Below are 22,959 nucleotides of genomic sequence, written 5' to 3' on the forward strand. Positions count from 1 at the left end.
AGAAAAGAGAAATATAGAGTTGTTGGAAATCCAATTCTATTGCCACTCAGGAATTAGGGCCTGGACAAGACATGCCTGGGCTTGAAGAGCCCAAAGCAGACTTTCCTTGGGTCACACGGTATAGCTCACTGGCTGTAGCCCGTGAGTCCACTTGGGCACCCACTGGCTGTGATGAGTCAAAATTTAACTTTTAAAAAGTTGAAAGCACGAGGCACCTACAACTCTAAAGGTGGAATGACTTATTTAACTCATGGATGGAAAAAAACCAGCAGATGGTAAGGCTTGATTCCTTATCTCTGACTTTTTGTCTGGAGTCAGATTCCTTCCGCTTGAGAAGCACCCTTTATGTATTTATTTATTTTTTTTTAACATTTCCAAAAATATTTACGGAGAGTTCTTTCATTTGGGAGACAACGACAAAATGAAATGAGCGGCGTAATAGTATTTTTAGAACGGCACAGTGGTAGCAAAAAATCAAACCAGGAACATGAAATGGAGAAAAACAGAGGATCCTTTCTCTAGGGCTGACGTGAGTCCAAGAGAGCCAGAAGCACTGCCACATTTAAAATTTAACCATGTCACAAATATCTGCACGCACTGAGCAAATAACCCTTTTTCACGTAGCCTTAAGTTGCACGCCTGATGCAATACACCAATTAATTTTTTAAAAAGTTCATTACCAAGTTGACTGTATAAAATACAAAACAGAATGCATATACACAAAATGCTGCTGTTTAAGAAAATAATGGGGGGGGGTGCACCTGGGTGGCTCAGTCTGTTAAGTGTCCAACTTTGGCTCAGGTCAGGATCTCATAGCTCCTGAGATTAAGCCCCCCCCCCACCCCCCGCGGCCCCCCACCCCCCAGCCCACCTCGGGATCTGAGCTGGAACCTGGAGCCTGGTTCAGATTCTGTGTCTCCCTCTCTCTCAAAAATAAACAAACAAACAAACAAAAAACACATTAAAAAAAATAACGGGATCGAGTTCTAGAATAAAATAATTTGGTACCAAAAAAGGATATTGCACTCAGATCACTATCAAAAAAAAAATTTTTTTTAAAGGATATTGAAATGTCTTGGTTCAGAAGAATAACTATCAAGTGTTTGCTTTCACACCATCGGCAAGTGTCTTGCCAGCCGAACACCAGTTGGCAGATGTACAGTGTCTCGCTTTCCCCGCCTCTCAGAAGCTTCGTGAAAGTCATCGCTGAGACGCATACTTAGAAGCCTAGTCCGGTGGGCCGTGCACTGGTTGGGCAGCCGGAGGCCGTGGCATCAATCCAGATGTGCTTCTAGGCTGGGTGTGGAAACAAGGTCACCCGGGATGAGGCCGCTCGGCCTTCAGGGAAGAATAGCTAGGGGAAGGGTCTGGAATAGGTGCCAAGTGTACCCTCTGCGTAGCGGAACCAACTTCGTTTTTTTTTCAGAAAGGAGGGCATATAGTTTCGTTAGTCCACTAGAAGTAGTAGAACCAGAACCAACTGAATGTATTTTGCTGATAAAAATACACTGTTCCTGAAGATTTTCCGTACAAATCAGAAGTAGACCGCGTCTTCGATGAAATAAAACCCTTGCCTGGATTTGGAAGTATGCCACTTCTTAGATTTATCCCAGGCGTGGATCCAGACGGCTTCAAGTAGTGCTGCTTGGCGTTGGATCTCAGGGCTGCTGTGTCTCATCTCTGACAGGAGGTCTGGGTAGGGGGCGCCACTTCCAGTACCGGGGCGCAGAGGGCTTCAGGTCCAAACCACTCTCAGTTCTGCAGAGGGTCTCTCTTCACTCTGTCTCTTCCTGTTTTTCAGGGCAATCCTGGTGAGCGATAGACTGTAATCTAAGTCATCCAACCGAGTCAACCCAGTCATCAGATTCCTTTGTTGACCAGGAGGCAAGACCCACCTTCTCCTACTCTTTGGCTTGATCTCACCATTTTTGTGTTCCAGGCCAGCTCGTATTTTCGACTGGGGATTCTTGGTATTCTTGGTTCAGGAAGAGCAACGGGCTTGGCTTGTCCACCAGAAGGTGGTTCGAGTGATCCGGCCTGGGAGCCTCTGCTTTGTGGGGGGTACATGAAATGCCGAGAAGGCTGGAGGGCTTGATGCTGCCTTGAAGAAATCTGTGCACTTGGCTTGGGTGGGATCTGGGTAGCGTGGACAGGCTTCACGTGAGAAGGTGGGCCTACCTTTTCCAGGACATCCTTCTGTGGTTTTCCCGAATCCTCAAGGCTCTATGCGATGCAGCCCAGTGAATGCCTGGTCCGCAAGTAAGGCTGTGGAAGGGCCTGACTTAGCTGTTTGCTGTTTCTTGGGATCCCCCTGCAGCTTGTCTCTCAGGAGTTGAACGGCTTTGCCGCTAGCATTTGGAATCAAGGTCTTTAAGTTACTGGGTACCTTCTGGGGCCAGTGGAAGTCCATCGCACTTGAAAGTTGGTAGCCTTCGGGCCCATTGGTCTTTTTCCGGGTCCCCAACAGTTGGCAAGTTTTGAAAATTGTGTTGATTTCACTGGCCCCAGCGAAGAGTGGCCTGAGGGTGCACGCTTCTGCCATGATGCAGCCCACAGCCCAGATGTCAGTGGAGGAGCACAACTGGTAGACCTCAGGAGCACTTCTGGAGCCCTGTACCTTCTGGTAGATACATAGTCTGTGTATGGAGGTCTTGACTGGATTTCTCCCGCCAACCTGAAGTCTGTATTTTCACAAGTTCTGGGCTGGTGCAGAGAAAGTTCTCAGGCTTTAAGTCCCGCTGGAAGGAGCCATGTTTGTGAAGAAACACAAGTCCTTGTAATATCTGATACATGATATTCCTTATAGCTGATTCAGGAAACCACTTATTTCTTTCTTTAATGAGCTGGTAAAGCTACTCCTTCATGTCCTCGAAGATAAAATAAAGATGATCATTTTCCCTGGATAACTTCTTTTCATTTAACTACATTGGCATGGTTGAGCTTTTTTGAAGACTTAACCTCCCAAAGGTTCATGCATTCCTCCCTCCCAGGAATAAAACTTTCTTTTCATTTTTTTTTTTAATTTTTTTTAACGTTTATTTGTTTTTGAGACAGAGAGAGACAGAGCATGAACAGGGGAGGGGCAGAGAGAGAGGGAGACACAGAATCTGATCTTTTAATTTTTTTAAAAATGTTTATTTTTGAGAGAGACAGAGACAGAAAGCGAGTGGGTTGGGGCAGAGAGAGACGGAGGCACAGCATCCCAAGCAGGCTCCAGGCTCCGAGCTGTCAGCCCAGAGCCCCACGCGGGGCTCGAACTCACGGACCGCGAGACCCTGACCTGAGCCGAAGTTGGACGCTCAACCGACTGAGCCACCCAGGAGCCCCATCTTTTCATTTTTTAAAAAGCAATCAGCTCGGGGAACCTGGGTGGCTCAGTTGGTTAAGCGTCTGACTTGAGCAATCAGCTCCCCGGACTCGATGCTTCCTCCCAGTGGGACAGAATGGTAGGTTGCATCCCCGAGTTGCTCGACTCATGGTGTGTCTGCTCAGGCGGACCCTCATCCCAGGGCCCAGGCGGTGCTGTCCTGCAGAGGCAGCAGGCCAACCCACAGTGTAACCAGATTTTTTTTCACGGCAGCACCAGCACAAAGGATTTAATAGAACGTGACTATCTCCCAAATATGTATTTTCAAAGATCAGTCTTCTACTGGCGCTGCAAACACAGGCGGGGGCCCGCGGTGAGCACTGCACCTCCACGACTGGGCGCAAGAGCCCCCTCGGGAACTGGGGGTGCAGGTAATCCCTGCTAGGACAGGCCGAGAGGTCCCGCAAGTTTCATGGTGGAGTCGAAAAGCACTCTTTAGAGTTTCCACTGGTGAGGTTTGTTTCTTTGAAAATATTTATTTTGCCCTTATTTTTATCTACCATCTATCTATCTGTCTATCTATCATCTATCTATTATCTATCTGTCATCTATCACATGTTTACTTTATTTATTTGTTTTAAGAGAGAGAAAGAGTGGGCATGATTGGGTGGGGGAGCAGAGACAGAGGGAGAGAGAATTAAAGAGCCCAAGGGTGGGAGTTGGGGTGGGGGGTGTGCTTGAACTCACAAACCATGAGATCATGACCTGAGCCCAAATCAAGAATCACAGGCTTAAATGACTGATCCACTCAGCCACCCCTATTTTTTTTTTTTTATTTTTAACATTAACCTTAGTGAGGTATAATTACATATAGCATAATATGCTCATTTTACATATGTAATTTGATGACCTTTAACTATTATATACCACGTTGAAACAATGACCATGATAAAATATGGAACAATTTTACCACCCCCCCCCCCAAAGTTATTTTGTGTCCTTTTTTGGATCAGATTCCAGACAACTACTTTTGTGGTTTTTGCCTTAGTTTTTTGCTTGTTTTAGAAATCATACTATATGCACTCTTTTTTGTCCACCTCTTTTTTTCATAGTTTTTTGAGATACATATCGTTGTGTATACAAGTAGTTTATTTCTTTTATTGCTAAATGGTATTTTATTCTACGAATATGCCACGATTTGTTCATTCATCTCCCTGTTGATGGATATTTAAACCGTTTCCAGTAATGGACTCTATTGAGTAAAGCTGGTATTAACATTCTCGTGAAAGTCGTTTTGTGAACATACGTTTTTATTTATTTTAGGTAAATAAACACACTAGCGGAATAGCTGAATAGTTGGCAATACGTATGTGAGGCTTTGTTAGAAACTGTCAATCAATTTTCCAAAGTGGCTGTATTATTTTTCAGCAGAAAAATATGAGAGTTCTAGTTGCTTCACATCATTGCCACAATCTAGCGTGGTCAGTTTCTTGAACTGTCACATTCCAGAGGGTTTGAAGTAGCTTTATTTTGCATTTCCCTTATGTGCAATGTTGTTGAACACGTTTTTAGTGGTTTATCACATCTTCTTTTGTTAAGGGTCTTTTGAAGTCTTTTGCTTATTTTCCTTAAATTGAGATGTTTGTTTTCTTAGTATTGAGTTGCAACAATGTTTAGTGTATATATTTAATAAACAGTCCTTGGTTACATCTATATTATATATATTTCTCCCGTTCTATGGCCAACATTTTGATTTTCTTGACAGTGCCTTTTCATTCATCACTTTTATTCTTTTTTGTTTAGCTTTTCGCGTGTGTGTGTTCATGTGATTGTGCATGTATATGTTCTAGCTAAGAAATTCCAAAGCCACAGAAATAGAATCCAATTTTCTTCTAGAATCATTATCTTTCATTTTTTTTAAGATTTAAAAAAAATTTAAAAAAATTAAAAAAAATTGTTTTTAACGTTTATTCCTTTTTTGAGAGACAGAGAGGGACAGAGCATGAGCAGGAAAGGGGCAGAGAGAGGGAGACAGAGAATCCAAAGCAGGGTCCAGGCCCTGAGCTGTCAGCACAGGGCCCGATGCAGGGCTCGAACTCACAAACTGCGAGATCATGACCTGAGCCGAAGCCAGATGCTCAACCTACTGAGCCACCTAGGCGCCCCTAAAAAAGTTTTTTAATGTTTATTTTTGAGAGAGAGAGAGAAAGAGACAGAGAGCGAGTGGGGGAAAGGCAGAAAGAGAGGGAGACACAGAATCTGAAGCAAGCTCCAGGCACTGAGCTGTCAGCATGGAGCCCCACGCAGGGCTTGAACTCATGAACCATGAGATCATGACCTGAGCAGAAGTCGGATGCTCAACAGGCCGAGCCAGCCAGGCGCCCCTATCTTTTATATTTAAATCTAAGATCACCTCACATTAATTTTTTATATGGTGAGAGGTAAAAATCGAAGTTCATTTTTTTATACTGTTATTCAGTTTTCCAGCATCATTTATTAAAGAGAATTTTATTTCTCATGAAATGGTTTTGGCTCCCTTGTCAAAATGAACTGACCATGCATGTGTGGGTCTATCACGAGATACTATTTTCTAATCCACTAATCTGCTTGTATAAGCAAACAACAGTACCACATTGACTTAATTACGGTAGCTCTGCAATAATGCAATCAGACTTGTATTTTATAGAGCAAATATCTTCAATTTTGATGTAGTCCAATATGTTAATATTTAAGTTTTATGCATCATGCTTTTGGTATTGCATCTCAAAGGTCTGCTCAGCTTTCAAAAGTTTCCCCTACATTTTATTCTAAAACTTTCATAGGCTTAGTTCTCACATTGAAGTCTTTCAGCAATTTTAAGTTAATTTTTGCATATGGTATGAAATAAGGGTCTAAACTCAGTTTTATTCATGTGGATATCCAATTTACCCAGCATCATTTGTTAGACAAATGAGATGTAATTTCTCCCATTGAATTTTGAAATCAGTTAACCATAAATATTAGTGCTGATTTCTGAACTTCAGTTGTGTTTCACTGATATATATATATACACACACATATATATAATTTTGTGAGTACCACACTATCTTGATTAATGCAGCTTTCTAGCAAGCGTTGAAATCAGGAACTGTAATTTTCCAAATTTGTTCTTTTTTAAAAAAACAAATTCGTTTGGTTATTCTGGGTGCTTTGCATTTCCGTATACATTTTAGGAATAGTTTTTCACTTCCTGAAAGAAATCTTCTAGGAGTTGATAGGGCTTGCATTTGAATACATAGATCATCTCTTCACCTGAAAAGATTCTCCTCTTGATGGATTTTAGTTCGGCTGGTTCTCCTTCCTTGCACAGCTCTGTGATGTGTTTGAAACATAATTTTGACAATTGTTTGCCCTAATCCCAGGTGTTACAGGAGGAAATCTGGCCTTTTTCAACCTGCTACATTGTGCTCATCAATGGAAGTTCTTGTCGGCAAACTCTGAAGCATCTAATGACACATGAACCATCAAATGAACCACAGTCCTCCACACCTACTCTGTACCAGAAAGGTTAGAACTGAAAGCACTCTACACAAATAATGTACTAACTCCTCACAAAAACCACCCGAAGAGGATACGATCCTCTGCATTCTAGTTGATGGTTTTACTGAGGCAGAGAGTAATATTAAAATAGATTAGAAACATATAATGCAAAGAATCTAGGTTTTTCTTTCCTGGCAGTCCGGCTCTAAGATCCTCTGCTAGAAATAATTATAGTACAAAAACTGAAAGCGAAAAAAATCCATGGGTAGAGGCTAATTTTTATATCTATTAATCTTAAAATATTAAGTAGCCCAAAATGAATTAAACGTAAAATGAAACACTATGTATGGATAGAGAAATGCAGACTCTACAATGGAAGACCATGTTCTTTTGAAGTTTTCAAGGGACGTTTATAAAGTTTCTGAATGTTTTAATTAAATAGTATTTAAATATCAAGTAGGCTCAAAAGAGAAACTTTATTAGAGGCTTAAGCATGAGAGATATGTTTAGTAGCTACTAAAATGGGCTGAAAAACTTCAATGAGAGAAAAGATGGATTTAAAGCTGGATGGTTTTGGGGCGCCTGGGTGGCTCAGTCAGTTAAGTGTCCGACTTCGGCTCAGGTCACGATCTCGTGGTCCATGAGTTCAAGCCACGCGTCAGGCTCGGTGCTGACAGCTTGGAACCCAGAGCCTGCTTTGGATTCTGTGTCTCCCTTTCTCTCTCTGCTCCTCCCCCACTCACACTCTGTCTCTCTCTCTTAAAAATAAATACATATTAAAAAAAATTTTTAAAATTGCTTAAAAAAAAAAAGCTGGATGGTCTCCCTGAGATTCATTTTTTTTTTTTTTTTCATTTTGAAAATTATAAGACATGCACGGGGTTCCTAACTGGCTCACTTGGTAGATCATGCCGCTCTTGATATGGGAGTTGTGAGTTTGAGTCCCACGCTGGGCATAGAGCTCACTTAAAAACAAAAGAAAATTATAGGACAATAATTCCTGTATTTATGATGCATGTGTGTTTGTGCACACGTGTGTGTGTTTATGCACTTGTAAACAATAAAAGTGTGCATAAATGTTAGTCATCAAGAACCAGCCTTTGGGGAGTATTGGCACATGACCTCCCCCTGCCCCGCCCCATACCCTGAATGTTTTTGATTGGAAAAGCTTAAATTCTTTCTGCATAATTGCGACATTAAAAAAAAAAAAAATCCAGGACATCTGAGTGGCTCAGTGGGTTGAGTGTCTGACTTTAGCTCTGGTCATGACACAAGGGTCTTGAATTCGAGCTCTGCAATGAGCTCACTGCTGTCAGAGCAGAGCCTGCTTTGGATCTTCGGTCCCCCCTCTCTCTGCCCCTTCCCCACTTGCGCTGTCTGTCTCAAAAATAAATCTTAAAAAAAAAAATCCATAATGATGGTAATCTTACTTCCGGCCAAGCTCTACCTAACAATTAAGACACTCTACAGATGTGTTTTGGATTTTTCAATTTTCTGTACAACAAATAAAGTTGATAATACAAATTACGTAGAGGTCAAACAAGGAAAAAATCACAAAACACTGAAAGACAATACGGTTTTATTTGCATGCTAGCAAATGAGAATTCAGCTTTCAATTTCAGCATGTGTGATGAGTATTCTAGCCCACAGCAAGGATATAAAGTCAATGAATAGAAGTTAATTTGAGCTGTTTGAGGAATAACAATGGTTTTCATCAAGACAGCACCGAGCTCATCTACTGGCCTACCCTGGTGCTTTCCTGCTTGACATTGGTCACAGAATTTAAAAGAAATGAGAACTTTACTGCACACTTAGGGATCAGGTGCACAACCAGCGACATCAGACATTAGACTTAGACATTTCTTGTTTGTTTTCCTTTCTAGACATGGTAACCGCGCTACCGAGCATTTTTTCCATCGTGGTAATAATAGAATTTCTCCTAGGAAATTTTGCCAATGGCTTCATAGCACTGGTGAACTTCATTGACTGGACCAAGAGACAAAAGATCTCCTCAGTTGATCACATTCTCGCTGCTCTGGCTGTCTCCAGAATTGGTTTGCTCTGGGTAATGATAATAAATTGGTATGCAACTTTGTTCAGTCCAGATTTCAAGAGCTTAGAAGTAAGAATTATTTTTCAAATTGCCTGGACAGTAAGCAATCATTTTAGCATCTGGCTGGCTACTAGCCTCAGCATATTTTATTTGTTCAAAATAGCCAACTTCTCCAGCCTTATTTTCCTTCGCCTCAAGTGGAGAGTTAAAAGCGTCGTGCTTGTGATGCTGCTGGGGTCTTTGTTTTTATTGTTTTCTCATGTTGCAACAGTGAGCATATATGAGAAAGTGCAGACTAAGGAATATGAAGGGAATGTCACTTGGAGGACCAAATGGACGGACATGGCACACCTCTCAAATATGACTGTATTCACACTAGCAAACTTCATACCCTTTGCTACGTCCCTGACGTCTTTTGTGCTGTTGATCTTTTCCCTCTGGAGACATCTCAAGCGGATGCAGCTCTGTGGCAAGGGATCCCAAGATCCCAGCACCAAGGTCCACATAAGAGCCATGCAGACGGTGGTCTCCTTTCTCTTGTTCTTTGCAGGTTACGTTCTGAATCTAATTGTTACAGTTTGGAGTTTTAACGGGCTGCAGAAGGAACTGTTCATGTTTTGCCAGGTACTTGCCTTCGTGTATCCTTCGATCCACTCGTTGATGTTGATTTGGGGAAACAAGAAGCTAAAACAGGCCTTTCTGTCTGTTTTATACCAGGAAAAGTACTGGCTGAAAGAACAGAAACACTCAAGTCCATAGATAAATAAGAGCATTGTGTCTTTCTTGGCAGAAAGTTAACTAATGTAGACGGTAACATTATATACCTCCTGCGGGTTTTTCCCTAGTGTGTGTAACTGAATAATTTTCAGTTTCACTTACAGAAGTCTTACCTAAGCCTAGCCCATAAAACTATATACATGTATGTATGAAAAATATAAGGAAGACTGGAAATAATCTACCTTCACCGGTTTTCTTAATCAGGTTAAACAATCTAATTATACATAATATGGAAAGAATTTCCTGAGAATTATGAAGCTGTGTGTATTTTACATATGCTATGTATCATCTTCCAATTAAAAAATTTGTGATCTATATTTATGCATTTTTCAGAACTGACAGGCAATCTCAGGACATCATTGTTATTTTCCATTGTAAATGGTATTACAGTGTGCTTAGATTTCATTGTTTGAATCTCTAGTCTTTGCATGGTAATGGTATTCAATTCTAAATCACATACTGAGGATGACTGTTTGGGGTAGATAATTATTCCATCATAAATTCCTACTTCACGGTTAATAGAGAGCGATTAGGGCTGTGATGAATAAAGGTGTGCACAATGCAATTCATAAATGACCAACATATTGCATGTAAATTTTATATATGTGTACAATAAACTCTACTGATGAATATTTGATTTAAAGAAGTGGGCAGAAAGCTTAGCAAACACTGAGTTCCACAACAGGGAAAAAGATGAAAGAAACATGATCATGAACTCTTTAGAATGTTGTTGTAAGTTTCCACATGCAGTTAGGAACGTCATTTCTTCTGGTTTTTGAGTTTAGATAGACCATTTTTGAAATTGAGACCTGATTTCAAATATGTCAGTTGTCTCTTAAACCACCTCTGGGCCTCGAATCGCCAAACATCCGAAACATCTTCCACTTTTAAAATTCTTTCAAAATATAAGGTAACACTCAAATCTTTTGCATCTAAAAAAAAATGCTCACTATTAGAATAGTGAAGGAATTATGGTATATAACTCAATAAACCTTTCTGCATACATTGAGTGGCATCTATTACGTCTACACAATAATCATCGGGGATTTCTCAAAGATATATTTTATTATAATCTTTTGATAAGAATGAAATAGAATAATGTGTGTTGGCATACTCATTGATAGCAAATTCTATTATAGGAAAGAAATGCATAATCTTGTTCAACCACCGAATTTTACGCTACCGTTAATTTTGGTTTTAGGCAATTTAACAATTTTGTAAATCTGAAGGCAATTCATCTCCACACCTGCTGTATTTGTTTGTTTATCATCTATCTCTCCCAGTACACTTCAAAGAAGTGAGGATCATATTTACTGCTGCCTCCCAAAACCTGCAAGCTGGCCATAGAAGAGTTAATAAAAAATCTTTTAATGAGTAAGTCAATGCATGAATGAGTGAATGAACTTTTTGAAAGCTGGGAAACCAATGAAAAGAAAATGTATCCCAAAACCTGCAAATTCCATGAATTTCTCAGCTCTGGTTTCACGATGAGGCGACAGGCTTATCCAAGAAGCAGTTCTCAGAGCAAATGTCTGGCTGTTTCCTAATTCTAGGGCAAATATCACTAGAATATAGCCTTGGCACAGCCCTTTCACATGTGTGAAGTGGAAACGGGTGTAACACCAAAGGTAGAAGGCATTTATAACAAAAGTTTTTAAAAAGCATATAAAAGATTTTATTAATTTGTATGTATTTTTTTTTCTATTTATTGTAAATGTTATCTTTTTACGTGTGACTTTTTTTTCTAGCTGGGTATTGTAGACACAAAAATTATATTTGATTTATTAAAAAACTGAGTTCATACTGCTTTACTAACTCAGCTGCCTTACTAGAATGTTATTTTTTTTTTTTTCAACGTTTATTTATTTTTGGGACAGAGAGAGACAGAGCATGAACGGGGAAGGGGCAGAGAGAGAGGGAGACACAGAATCGGAAACAGGCTCCAGGCTCCGAGCCATCAGCCCAGAGCCCGACGCGGGGCTCGAACTCACGGACCGCGAGATCGTGACCTGGCTGAAGTCGGACGCTTAACCGACTGCGCCACCCAGGCGCCCCTAGAATGTTATTTTTGATATAATATTTTCTGCATCCTTTCCAGATACAAGTTTTATTGTTATAAACTCACATAAAGTAAATAAATAATAATGGTATAACTCACTGACTATCTTATCCTGGGGCTTCTAAAACCTGAATGAAAGTCAGAGCTCAAAATGATGACATTTAGGGGCACCTGGATGGCTCGGGGGGTGGGGTGGGTGGTTAAGCACCAACTCTTGATTTCAGCTCAGGTTATGATCTCACGGTACCTGAGTTTGAGCCCTGCCCGGGGCTCTGTGCTGACAGCACAGAGCCTGCTTGGGATTCTCTCTCTCCCTCTCTGCCCCTCTCCTCCCTTTCTTTCTGTCTCTCTCAAAAATAGATAAATACACTTAACAAAAATAATGACATTTATGCGGGGAGGTTAAGTCTTGGGCAGAAATGGGGAGAACATATAGAAAGGAGGCAAGAGAAGATGTGGAAGGAGGTGCTGTGCTGTGTTACTCTGTTGGCTACCAACTCACGATATGTTGAGAGACAATATAGTAGTCATCCTGTGTGTGCACACAGCACACAGCTTTTCCAGGAGGGTTCCAATGACAAACCACATGTAGCATTAGAACATGGAAGAAGGAGAGGAGGAGGGATGTATCTAATTACCTCCTATCTGTCTTCTAGTTCCCATTGGCCAGGGTTTAGCGAAGTGGGACTAATACCTCTGCTCATCTAGCCCCTTAGTGGTCATTTGGAAAGTGGAATCTCACCCCCCACGGGGTAGGGTTGCTGTCAAGTCCAAAATGGAAGCATAATCTGGCTTACACTTCGTGCTGAATAAAAGAATAGGAGACAGTGAAGGGACTCTGAGGAAGCACACAAATTTGTGTCCAATATAGTCCACTCCTGTGTCACTCACATGTATTCATGCCCTTTAGTCATGGTGGCTCTTTGAATATGTGACCTGTGCAGTGGCACAGGGCATCTGGTGAGAGGGGCCCCCTGCCTTGTGTGATGCTGTGCTCTTGCCATTTTTTTTTTTTTGCCAACAGATAAATTAAAAATTTTTTTAGAAGATTTTCAGAATCATGAAGCTGCTTAATTCAAATGATCCTTTCCATACTATTAATTTCACAATCAAGAGTTCTTGATTACATTTACCATCATTAAAAAAATATATAATTTAAGGGTGCCTGGGTGGCTCAGTCAGTTAAGCGTCTGACTCTTGGTTTCAGCTAGGTCATGATCCGATGGTTCGTGAGTTCAAGCCCCACGTTGGGTTCTGCGCTGACAGTGAGGATCCTGCTTGGGATCATCAGTCTCTCTCCCTCCTTCTCTCTGTCTCTCTGCCTCTCTCTCAAAATAAATAAATAAACTTTTAAAAAAGAATATATAATTTATATTTGGAAAAAAAATGTATTTGCCAGCATAATTTTTAAGTATGTAACACAATTCACTTTAATTTTAATGTATAAGACTGCCAAATCTTGGGGGTGATGATAATCTTTTAACTGTATGTAACTTTCTGGGAGGTTGGTGTTTTTGATCTATTTTATCAATGGCTATTTAGCTGGTGACTGGAAAGCAACCAGGTTACAGTACAGAAATTCAGAGCAACTTTTCTGAGTAACGAACCCATAATCAGCATGAACGTTGAATATGTGTCTATGTTGTTAATATTGGTTGGATGATAGCAATGACAGCTAAATAAAACAGGTGAAAATTTTAGAATAAATTAAGTTCAATGGGTGGAGTAAAGAGAAGGAATCATGGTCATGCATTCTGTGTGGAATATTGTTAAATCTTGAATTTGATAGAAACTGTATATTTTTAGAAATGTATTCTTTTTTTAAGTTTTTCTTTAAATTCCAATAGTTAACATGTAGTGTAATATTAGTTTCAGGTGCACAACTTAGTGGTTCAATACTTGCATACAACACCCAGTGCACATCACAAGGGCCCTCCTTAAACCCCATCACCTATTCAACCTATCCCCCCGCACCTCCCCTCTGGTAACCATCAGTTTGCTGTCTACAACTAAGAGTCTATTTCTTTGCCTCCTTCTCTCTTTTTCCCTTTGCCTGTTTGTTTTGTTTCTTAAATTCCACATGAGTGAAATCATATGGTAATGGTATTTGTCTTTCTCTGACTTACAGAAATGAAAAATTCTTGACTCATGGCTTACATTCACAACGAAATCTCTTCAAAGTACAGGCTTTGTGTTTGAAATAGATTGTCTTGTTCCCCTAGCGTGGGATCATTCAGTCATTCACTTATTGGTTGAACAAGTATGTGTTGGATGTGTTTTCTATATGCATTTTGGAGACGTTTTAATAAAAGACATAAGCTACAAAATAAAATAAACAATGAGTGTATGTAACAGGTACCCACTAAAAAGAAGAAGCTACAATATTCATGTCTCAGTTAATCTGTATACCTCATAACTTGTTAATATTTCCCATGTGCATAATACTGTTTTTCATGTGAAGAAACTGAGGTCCTGACACATTACATGACTTAACCACTTGGTGCTTATATTTAATGTGCTTAATTTTATCTGTGATATTTAGTACTTGCTCAATATGTCTATAAAAAGGTCATTGTTTTTATTTACCTGTTTATTGTGTTAGAAGCCAGTTGCCTTACTAAACGGTCACATGTGCTCTTTTAACACTTATTCTCGTGTCTTTTGCAGATCAAAAATGATATCTTTTGCATGTAATGATTATTTCACTTCTTCCTTTTAATTATTTAAAATAATAATTTTTGTGTGTGTGTGTTGGTTTGTTTTATGAAATGCCTCAAACCTTCACAGTGTTAAATAATTGCAGTGACAACTGGCATCTTTGTGTGTAAATGGGGAGTTTTCTAGTGTTTCACCAAAGCATTACACTGACTTTAGCTTTGGGGTAAAAACTTTTAAAAATCATCTCTAAAGACAATCTTTCTCTTCCTATTTTTCTGTGTGTGGTACTCAAATAAAACCTATATGAGAAGTATCAAACGTGCGTTTGGTTATTTAAGATGATTTGTCGGACCAGTTAAAATAATACATGTGAATAGTGGTCCACAAAACAATGGTACAACTTCCAGTCTATTCTGAATTCAATAGAACATCACATACGCTGTCACATTTATATGTATTGTAGAAAAATTGCAACCATCAAGGGCAAATTGAAATTCAGAAAGTAATTACCAAGTAATGAGAGGTAATCTCCAAAGGGGAATAGTCAATTTATTTATTTATTTATTTATTTTTTAACGTTTATTTATTTTTTTGGGACAGAGAGAGACAGAGCATGAACGGGGGAGGGGCAGCGAGAGAGGGAGACACAGAATCAGAAACAGGGTCCAGGCTCCGACCCATCAGCCCAGAGCCCGATGCGGGGCTCGAACTCACGGACCGCGAGATCGTGACCTGGCTGAAGTCGGACGCTTAACCGACTGCGCCACCCAGGCGCCCCGGGAATAGTCAATTTAAATAACATGAAAAATCTCATCCAAAAATAAGATGTCAGAAGACAACTGATTCCTATTGTCAGAGTGTTGAAAAGTGTAACTGTAATCCTTAATTCTTAGTGAAAACTTTGTCCTGGGGATCTAATTAAATCAATATATTTCCAAGTAAAGAATATTGGGGCTAAAAAAAAAAAAAAAAAAAAGACAGGCTGTTTACTACACATGTCCTACTAATGGATCTACTTCAGTAAGATTGCTATGGACTGAGTTACGTTCCTCCAAAAACCAGATATTGAAGGCTTAATCCCTAATGTGGTTCTAATGTGGCTGTGTTTGGAGACGAGGTCTTCAAGGAGGTTAAATGAATTCAGGTTGAATGCATGAGGGTGGGGCCTTAATCTAATAGGGTTGGTGTCCTTATAAGAGGAGGAAGAAACGCAGGAGTCTTGGAGGAAAGGCGATATGGAGACACAGTGGGAGGTGGCTGTCTGCAAACGAGGAAGAGAGTTCTCTCCAGAAACCAACCTGATGCTTTCTTAATGTTTATTTACTTTTGAGAGAGAGAGAGAGAGAGAGAGAGAGAGACAGAGTGTCAGTGGGGGAGGAGAAGAGTGAGAGGGAGACACAGAATCTGAGGCAGGCTCCAGGCTCTGAGCTGTCAGCACAGAGCCTGACATGGGGGCTCGAACTCATAAACCATGATACCTTGACCTACTCATAAACCATGAGACCTTGACCTGAGCCGAAGGCGGATGCTTAACTGGCTGAGCCACCCAAGTGCCCCATGATGGTTTCTTGGTCTTAGACTTCCAGCCTCCTGAGCTGTGAGACAACAAATTTCTGTCATTGAAGCCACCCAGTCCTGTATTTTGTTATGGCAGCCTGAGTAGACTAAAGCAAAGACAAAAAATAAGTTAAAAAGGAAGAACTGGGACGGAAGGAGTAGAGCTGAGCAAACAAAAGGCTAAAATAGGTTAAGAAAAAAAAAAAGCACACATTGGCTGTGTATAACAAAATTAATATTCCATAGTTTAAAGCAGGCTGGTATTAAAATTCTAAATAACATGAACTGCATGCTCAAAATTGCAGAAGTTTATTCTATATAAATTATACTCAGTAAAGTTGGTTAATAAAACGGAGAGAACCTACATAACAAATCCTGGAAGAAGGGGCACGTGCAGAGAGATTTTAACACATGCCAAGGCTTTTGCCTGTACTAAAAGGAGACAGTGGTTTAAATCAGGTCAGATTAGAAAAGGAAACATGTTACATATATTAAGTGTGTTTTACTTAACAACAACAAAAAAGTAAATGTAAATAAACTCCTGTATCTGTTTATCAGGATAAACAGATAACTAGGAAAAAGGAATAATAGGTGTCGCATCAGTTGCAGAAGGCCAGGAGTCAGACATTAGAAACGAGTCTAAAGTTCTAAGACATTGCTAAACGAATCAAGTTAGTCACTGAAAGGCACACTCAAATTTTAAATTCGCAAACATGTTATATGTATGTATATATAATATTTTATAAAATAAAATCTTAACTATTTTGTATGTTTATATATTTTATCCTACACAAGAGTCAACCCTAAAAGAAATAAATGAAGACTGGTTGAAAATGCATGCATAAAGATATAAGAATACAAAGGGTTAAAGGACTGCCAGATGCTTTGCAATATTTATGCTTTCCTTCTTGGTTAGCGACAAATCCCTACTATTATCTTGTGCATCTTGTGCAAACTATTTAACTTTTTACCACAATGTTAAAACCAAAAACTTTGGGTTGTTATTCAATGAGAAATAGACCAACTTGTAGTTAGATCATTAATACAGTTTTATTTATTTAGCTTTGTAATATGAAGCTGAATTCTGAACTAATGTATCAACCAAGCAAAAGTTGGTGGAACGGTGCTAATATCAATGAAATACTTTTTTTTTTTTTAATTTTTTTTTCAACGTTTTTATTTATTTTTGGGACAGAGAGAGACAGAGCATGAACGGGGGAGGGGCAGAGAGAGAGGGAGACACAGAATCGGAAACAGGCTCCAGGCTCTGAGCCATCAGCCCAGAGCCTGACGTGGGGCTCGAACTCACGGACAGCGAGATCGTGACCTGGCTGAAGTCGGACGCTTAACCGACTGCGCCACCCAGGCGCCCCAATGAAATACTTTTTAAGATGAAATTCATCAGTGTTCAAAGAGAAATATGTAGGGGGCGCCTGAGTGGCTCAGTCAGTTAAGCGTCCGACTTCAACTCAGGGCATGACCTCACAGTTCATGAGTTCGAGCCCTGTGCTGACAGCTCAGAGCCTGGAGCCTGCTTCGGATTCTGTGTCTCCCTCTCTCTCTCTGCCCCTCCCCTGCTCGCACTCTCTCTGTCTCTCAAAAATAAATAAACATGAAAAAAATTTTTAAAAAGAGAAATATTTGAATTAATAAAAGGAAACAACAATACAAATGAGATAATAATTAGGGACATGAGTGCTTTTAAAAATAAAGATAAATCCAATTTTTTAAAATGAACAAAAATGCTGAGTCAGTATATAGTGAAATATTAAATATTTCAAAAGCTGATAGATCAAGCAGAATTAAGTAACACAATTAAGTTTAATCTGATAGAGTCCTGTCCCGGCAGAGAATATACAATCATTTCAAAGAAACAATTAATTTTCATAAGCATAGATGATGTAATAGGCCCAAAAGTTCTCAATAAATGAAAAAATGGCTATCACACAAAATATATTTTTATCACCACAATTCAAAATTTTAGTAAAAAAATAGTAATAATAACAAAATATTAATAGTAATGATATTCCATAATTTAGAAAATAAATTACTCACTAATTCAATCATGGGCAAAACAAGACAAAACAAAACAAAACAAAAAACATGTTGGGCTCAATCCAAAATTTAGAACTGACCAACAGCAAAACCGCTATCTAAATCAAAGCCTCAAAATTTCAGCCAAATTAGAGTCATCATGAATATATACCCTGAATAATCCTGAAATTATGAACTAATTTTAATAAAGATTAAAAAATGGAGCTTATATTTACCAAAATTCCTGCTTAAGAATATTCATGACAACATTATTGTTAAGCGTTTATCCCATTGACAGTAGAATGGATAAATAAGCTGTGGTAAATTCATCCAATTCAATGTTATTCCACAACAAAAATAAATAAACTACAATTAGATACAACCGCATGGATAATTGTTTCACATAAATATCATTTTAAATAAAAGGAATGAATCCTCACTCCCCAAAACCCCACATAAATGACTTTAATTTCCTAAAGGCCTGTCGTAGACAAAACTAAAAGTCATATTTAGGTAGTAAAACAACAAAGCAAATTTTGGAAATTATTTCCACAAACGGTGGTGTTGTCAGTTTGGGAGTAAAACACGTAGTGTAACCAGGAAGGGGCAAATAGTGAACTTTTATTTTTTTACCTGGGTGGTGTTAACACCAGTGTCCAATTTTTAAGAGCTCATTAAACTAAACGTCCTCTTTCTCTTTATCATATACTATTTCAAAAGTATCGTCCCTATTATTAGCCACTTTATTCTAGAAAAATGTGTTCCATATTTTACTTTTTCTTAAAAAGAATTTTTTTTAACGTTTATTTATTTTGATAGAGAGAGAGACAGAGCTTGAGAGCAGAAGGGCCAGAGAGAGAGGGAGACACAGAATCTGAAGCAGGGTCCAGGCTCCGAGCTGTCAGCCCAGAGCCCGATGCGGGGCTCGCACTCACGGACCGCGGGATCATGACCTGAGCCGAAGTCAGGCGCTTAACCGACTGAGCCACCCAGGAGCCCCTACATATTTTACTTTTGTGTATATTATAAATCCTACCATATGTTGTTTTATTTTTTAAACAATTATTTTTTAAAAAGATTTAACTTAAAAGAAAAATCTTGTTTATTTACCCACATAATTACCACTTCTGATACTCTTTATACCTTTGTATAGATTCTTTGTATAGCTTCTTCCATCTGGTATCATTTTCTTTCTGCCTGGACAATGTCCTTCCTTTAAGATTTCTTGTAGTACTTCTTGTAGGGTCTGCTGGTGATGAGTTCTCTTTGCTTTTTATGTCTGAAAATGTCTTTATTTCTCCTTCAGTTTTGAAAAATATTTTGTCTGGGTAGTCTAGGTTGAGAGGTTTTCTTTTTACCTTTCCAGTACTTTAAAGATGTTGGTAGAGTAGATTCTTATTTACACACTTTCTGAGGAAACATCTCCTATCATCCTTATTTTTTTCCCTCTGAACATAATGCCTTTATCCGGCTGTTATTAATATCTTCTCTTTATTTTTTTAAAAAGTTTATTTATTTATTTTGAGAGAAAGAAAGAGGGAGGGGCAAAGAGACAGGGAGAGAGAGGGAATCCCAAGCAGGCTCCACACTGTCAGTGCAGAGTTAGAGGCGGGGCTTAAACTCAGGAACCGTTGAGATCTAGACCTGAGCTGAAACCAAGAGTCAGACGCTTAACCTACGGAGCCACCCGGGAGCCCCAATATTTTCTCTTTATTTTATTTTATTTTTTGATTTTTTAAAATATTTATTCATTTTTGAAAAACAGAGAGAGACAGAACAGGAGTGGGGGAGAAACAGAGAGAGGAGACACAGAATCCGAAGCAGGCTCCAGGCCCTGGGTTGCCAGCACAGAGCCTGACACGGGGCTCAAACCTATGAACTCTGAGATCATGACCTGAGCTGAAGTTGGACGCTTAACTGACTGAGTCACCCAGGCACCACCCCCCTCCCTTTTTTTTTGTTTAAAATTTTTGCAACACTCATTTTTGAAAGACAGAAGATTTTCTCTTTAAAACTACTTTTGATAAATTTAATTATGAGGTGTTTTGGAGTACTTGAAATCGAAGTATAGTTGACATACAATATTATATATTGTATTAGTTTTGAGTGTAGAACGTAGTGTTTCAGCTTTTATATACATTATGAAACGATCAACGCAATAAGTCTAGTTATCATCTGTGACCTTCAAAGCTGTCATAATGGTCCTGACTATACTCTCTATGCTGTACTGTACATCTCTAAGACTTAACTAGAAGTTTGGACTTCCCGATCCTTGTCATTCTTCTTGTAGTTTCTGTTTGTTTCTTGTGCGTGGGGTATACTGAGCTTCTTGGGCTGTTTGAGTTTATGGTTTTCATCACATTTGGTCATTGTGCCTTCTACCCAGCCCCACAGCTTAGACCTCTCTGCTTATACATTCGTTAGGCCCCTTGAACTTCTCCAAAGATCAATGATGCTGTTTTTTCCTTTTTCAGTTTCAGAGCCCACTCCATTATCTCATCGTTGTTTACACTTTTGTGTGAATTGGCGTGTTCCTCAAATTCAGCTCAATGTCCTAGAAGATGGCACACGTGTAAGAGCCATCCCACGGTGTGTTGGGGCTTCTACCCTTGAGAATTTTTTCTTAAAATTTTCCGTTTTTCCCTTTCACCTCCTCGATCTGGATTCCTCCAAATGGGAGGGCAATATTGACAACGTTACAGTACAGAGTTGGTTTAGTTCATTATGTCAATATTGCTGGAAAAAAAATTTTTTTTAAGTTTATTTCATTTTTGAGAGAGAGAGAGAGACAAACCACGAGGGGAGGAGGGGCAGAAAGAGGGAGACACAGAATGTGAAGCAGAATGTGAAACTCACGAACCGTGAGATTATGACCTGGGCCGAAGTTGGACGCTCAACCGACTGAGCCACCCAGGCGCCCCTCAATCCACCTAAATTTAAATGGCCATGTGTGACATGAGGCTAGTGGCTGTCATATTAGACAGCACAAATTTGGTCTTCTTGGCTCATGTCTGGTAGCTGGGATAAAAAGACTTAAAATCTGGGCTCTGATGGGACTGTTCTCCATCACCGGGACATAGGTAGCCTCTCCATGAGGTTCTGGAATTGTGGCTTCAGTGAGGCTGGATTACTTGCATGTGGCTTAAGGCTCTAAGAGTAAATGTCCCAGTGATGGAGAACAAAGCTGCATGGCTTTTTATGGCTAAGCATCTGAATGACCATAGTGTCGTTTCTGTTATTTATTTATTAGTTGAAGTAGTCAGAAACCAAGGAGAGAGGACATATATTCCAAATGTTAATAGAAGGAGTGTCAAAGAATTTGTGGCAAATATTAAAACTACCACAGGTTCTAACAAGATTCTGGTATTACATGAAGGAGCAAGGTGTTTGCATTTTCTTAAACCCGGGGTATTTTATAAATACTGGTGAGGTTGCTAACAAAGATATATGTTGATTGTAAAACTTTAGGTATAGCTGCATTCTAGATTGGAGCTTAGGGTTTCTGACCCCAGGATGGGGAATGAGTCAAATGGATAAAGGGATCGAATTGAATTAACTTTTATTTTTTTTTTAATTTATTTTTTTTAATTTTATTTTTGAGACAGAGAGAGACAGAGCGTGAACGGGGGAGGGTCAGAGAGAGAAGGAGACACAGAATCTGAAACAGGCTCCAGGCTCTGAGCGGTCAGGCCAGAGCCCGACGCGGGGCTCAAACTCACGGACCGCGAGATCATGACCTGAGCCGAAGTCGGACGCCCAACCGACTGAGCCACCCAGGCGCCCCTTGAATTAACTTTTAAAGATGACTTTGCAAAAACTGTAACAGAGAACCTATCTCCATTTTGCATGTTCACAAATGGGGATTTAAATTATACAAATTCTAAGGCACAGCTTTACATGTAAAATATAACCTGTGCCCAAAGCAACAGAGAATATAATAATCTCTGTCTTAAAAGTCACTGGCCGATATCTGAGAAAAACGGGTGTAGATTTTACAGTTGAACTGAGAACATTTTTTGGAGTATGCCTTGGGGCTTTCCAGACTCTGGTGGTGGCCACCGATAAAACAGAAATAAGACATTCTGAACACATAAATCTGTAACAGTGCAGTTATAATCAGTCAATGGTTATCTGAAAGCAGAGATTTCCTATCAACAGACATGCCAAGCATGATGGAAACCTTAGTTTGAATCATTTCTGCCATAGACTTTATAATATGGATGTTTGGAAATGGACCCATTGTACTGGTAAACACCATTGACTGGATCAGGAGCCAGAAGTTCTCCTGACTGATTTTGTTGTCACCTGCTTGGTCATCTGCTGGATATGTTTCTGTGGGTGTTGACTTTAGCTAGCTCTTTTAATATGATTGATGAGAACATATTTTACTTCAAGAATCTCGTCAAGTTTTGACATCCTCTGGACAGGATCCAACTATTTCTGCGTGATCTGTACTACCTGCCTTGACGTCCTCTATTTCCTGAAGATAGCCAACTTCTCTAATCCCATTTTCCTCTGGAATGAAATAGAAAATTCACAAAGTGCATCCCATTATTGTACTGGAGACACTGCTCTCTTTCTATATATGTCTACTTTTTTTTTTTTAATTTTTAAAAAAAATTTTTTTTCAACGTTTTTATTTATTTATGGGACAGACAGAGACAGAGCATGAACGGGGGAGGGGCAGAGAGAGAGAGGGAGACACAGAATCGGAAACAGGCTCCAGGCTCCGAGCCATCAGCCCAGAGCCTGACGCGGGGCTCGAACTCACGGACCGTGAGATCGTGACCTGGCTGAAGTCGGACGCTTAACCGACTGCGCCACCCAGGCGCCCCTATATATGTCTACTTTTTAAAAAAATGTTATTTATTTATTTTTTGAGAGAGAAAGAGCATGCGCAAGTGGGGGAAGGGCAGACAGAGAGGGAGACACAGAATCCAAAGGAGGCTCCAGGCTCCGAGCTGTCAGCACAGCGCCTGACATGGGGCTCGAACT

The 22,959-nt window shown here is 39.7% G+C and overlaps 1 protein-coding gene and 1 pseudogene across 1 annotated transcript; one reads left to right on the top strand and one right to left on the bottom strand.

Moving 5' to 3' along the window:
• Nucleotides 1-1,200: 1,200 nt before the first annotated feature.
• LOC121038415 (serine/threonine-protein kinase ICK-like) lies at nucleotides 1,201-7,736 on the bottom strand (annotated as a pseudogene).
• Nucleotides 7,737-8,711: 975 nt separating this feature from the next.
• Nucleotides 8,712-9,650, top strand: LOC121039093 (taste receptor type 2 member 46-like). Its single transcript, XM_040489075.1, has one exon. The coding sequence runs from the start codon at nucleotides 8,712-8,714 to the stop codon at nucleotides 9,636-9,638; it is 927 nt and encodes a 308-aa protein (XP_040345009.1). The 3' UTR covers nucleotides 9,639-9,650.
• The last annotated feature ends 13,309 nt before the right edge of the window (nucleotides 9,651-22,959 follow it).

This window comes from Herpailurus yagouaroundi, unplaced genomic scaffold, assembly GCF_014898765.1.
Source record: "Herpailurus yagouaroundi ecotype Mexico unplaced genomic scaffold, PumYag 166, whole genome shotgun sequence".
In the NCBI taxonomy this organism is placed as follows: Eukaryota; Metazoa; Chordata; class Mammalia; order Carnivora; family Felidae; genus Herpailurus; species Herpailurus yagouaroundi.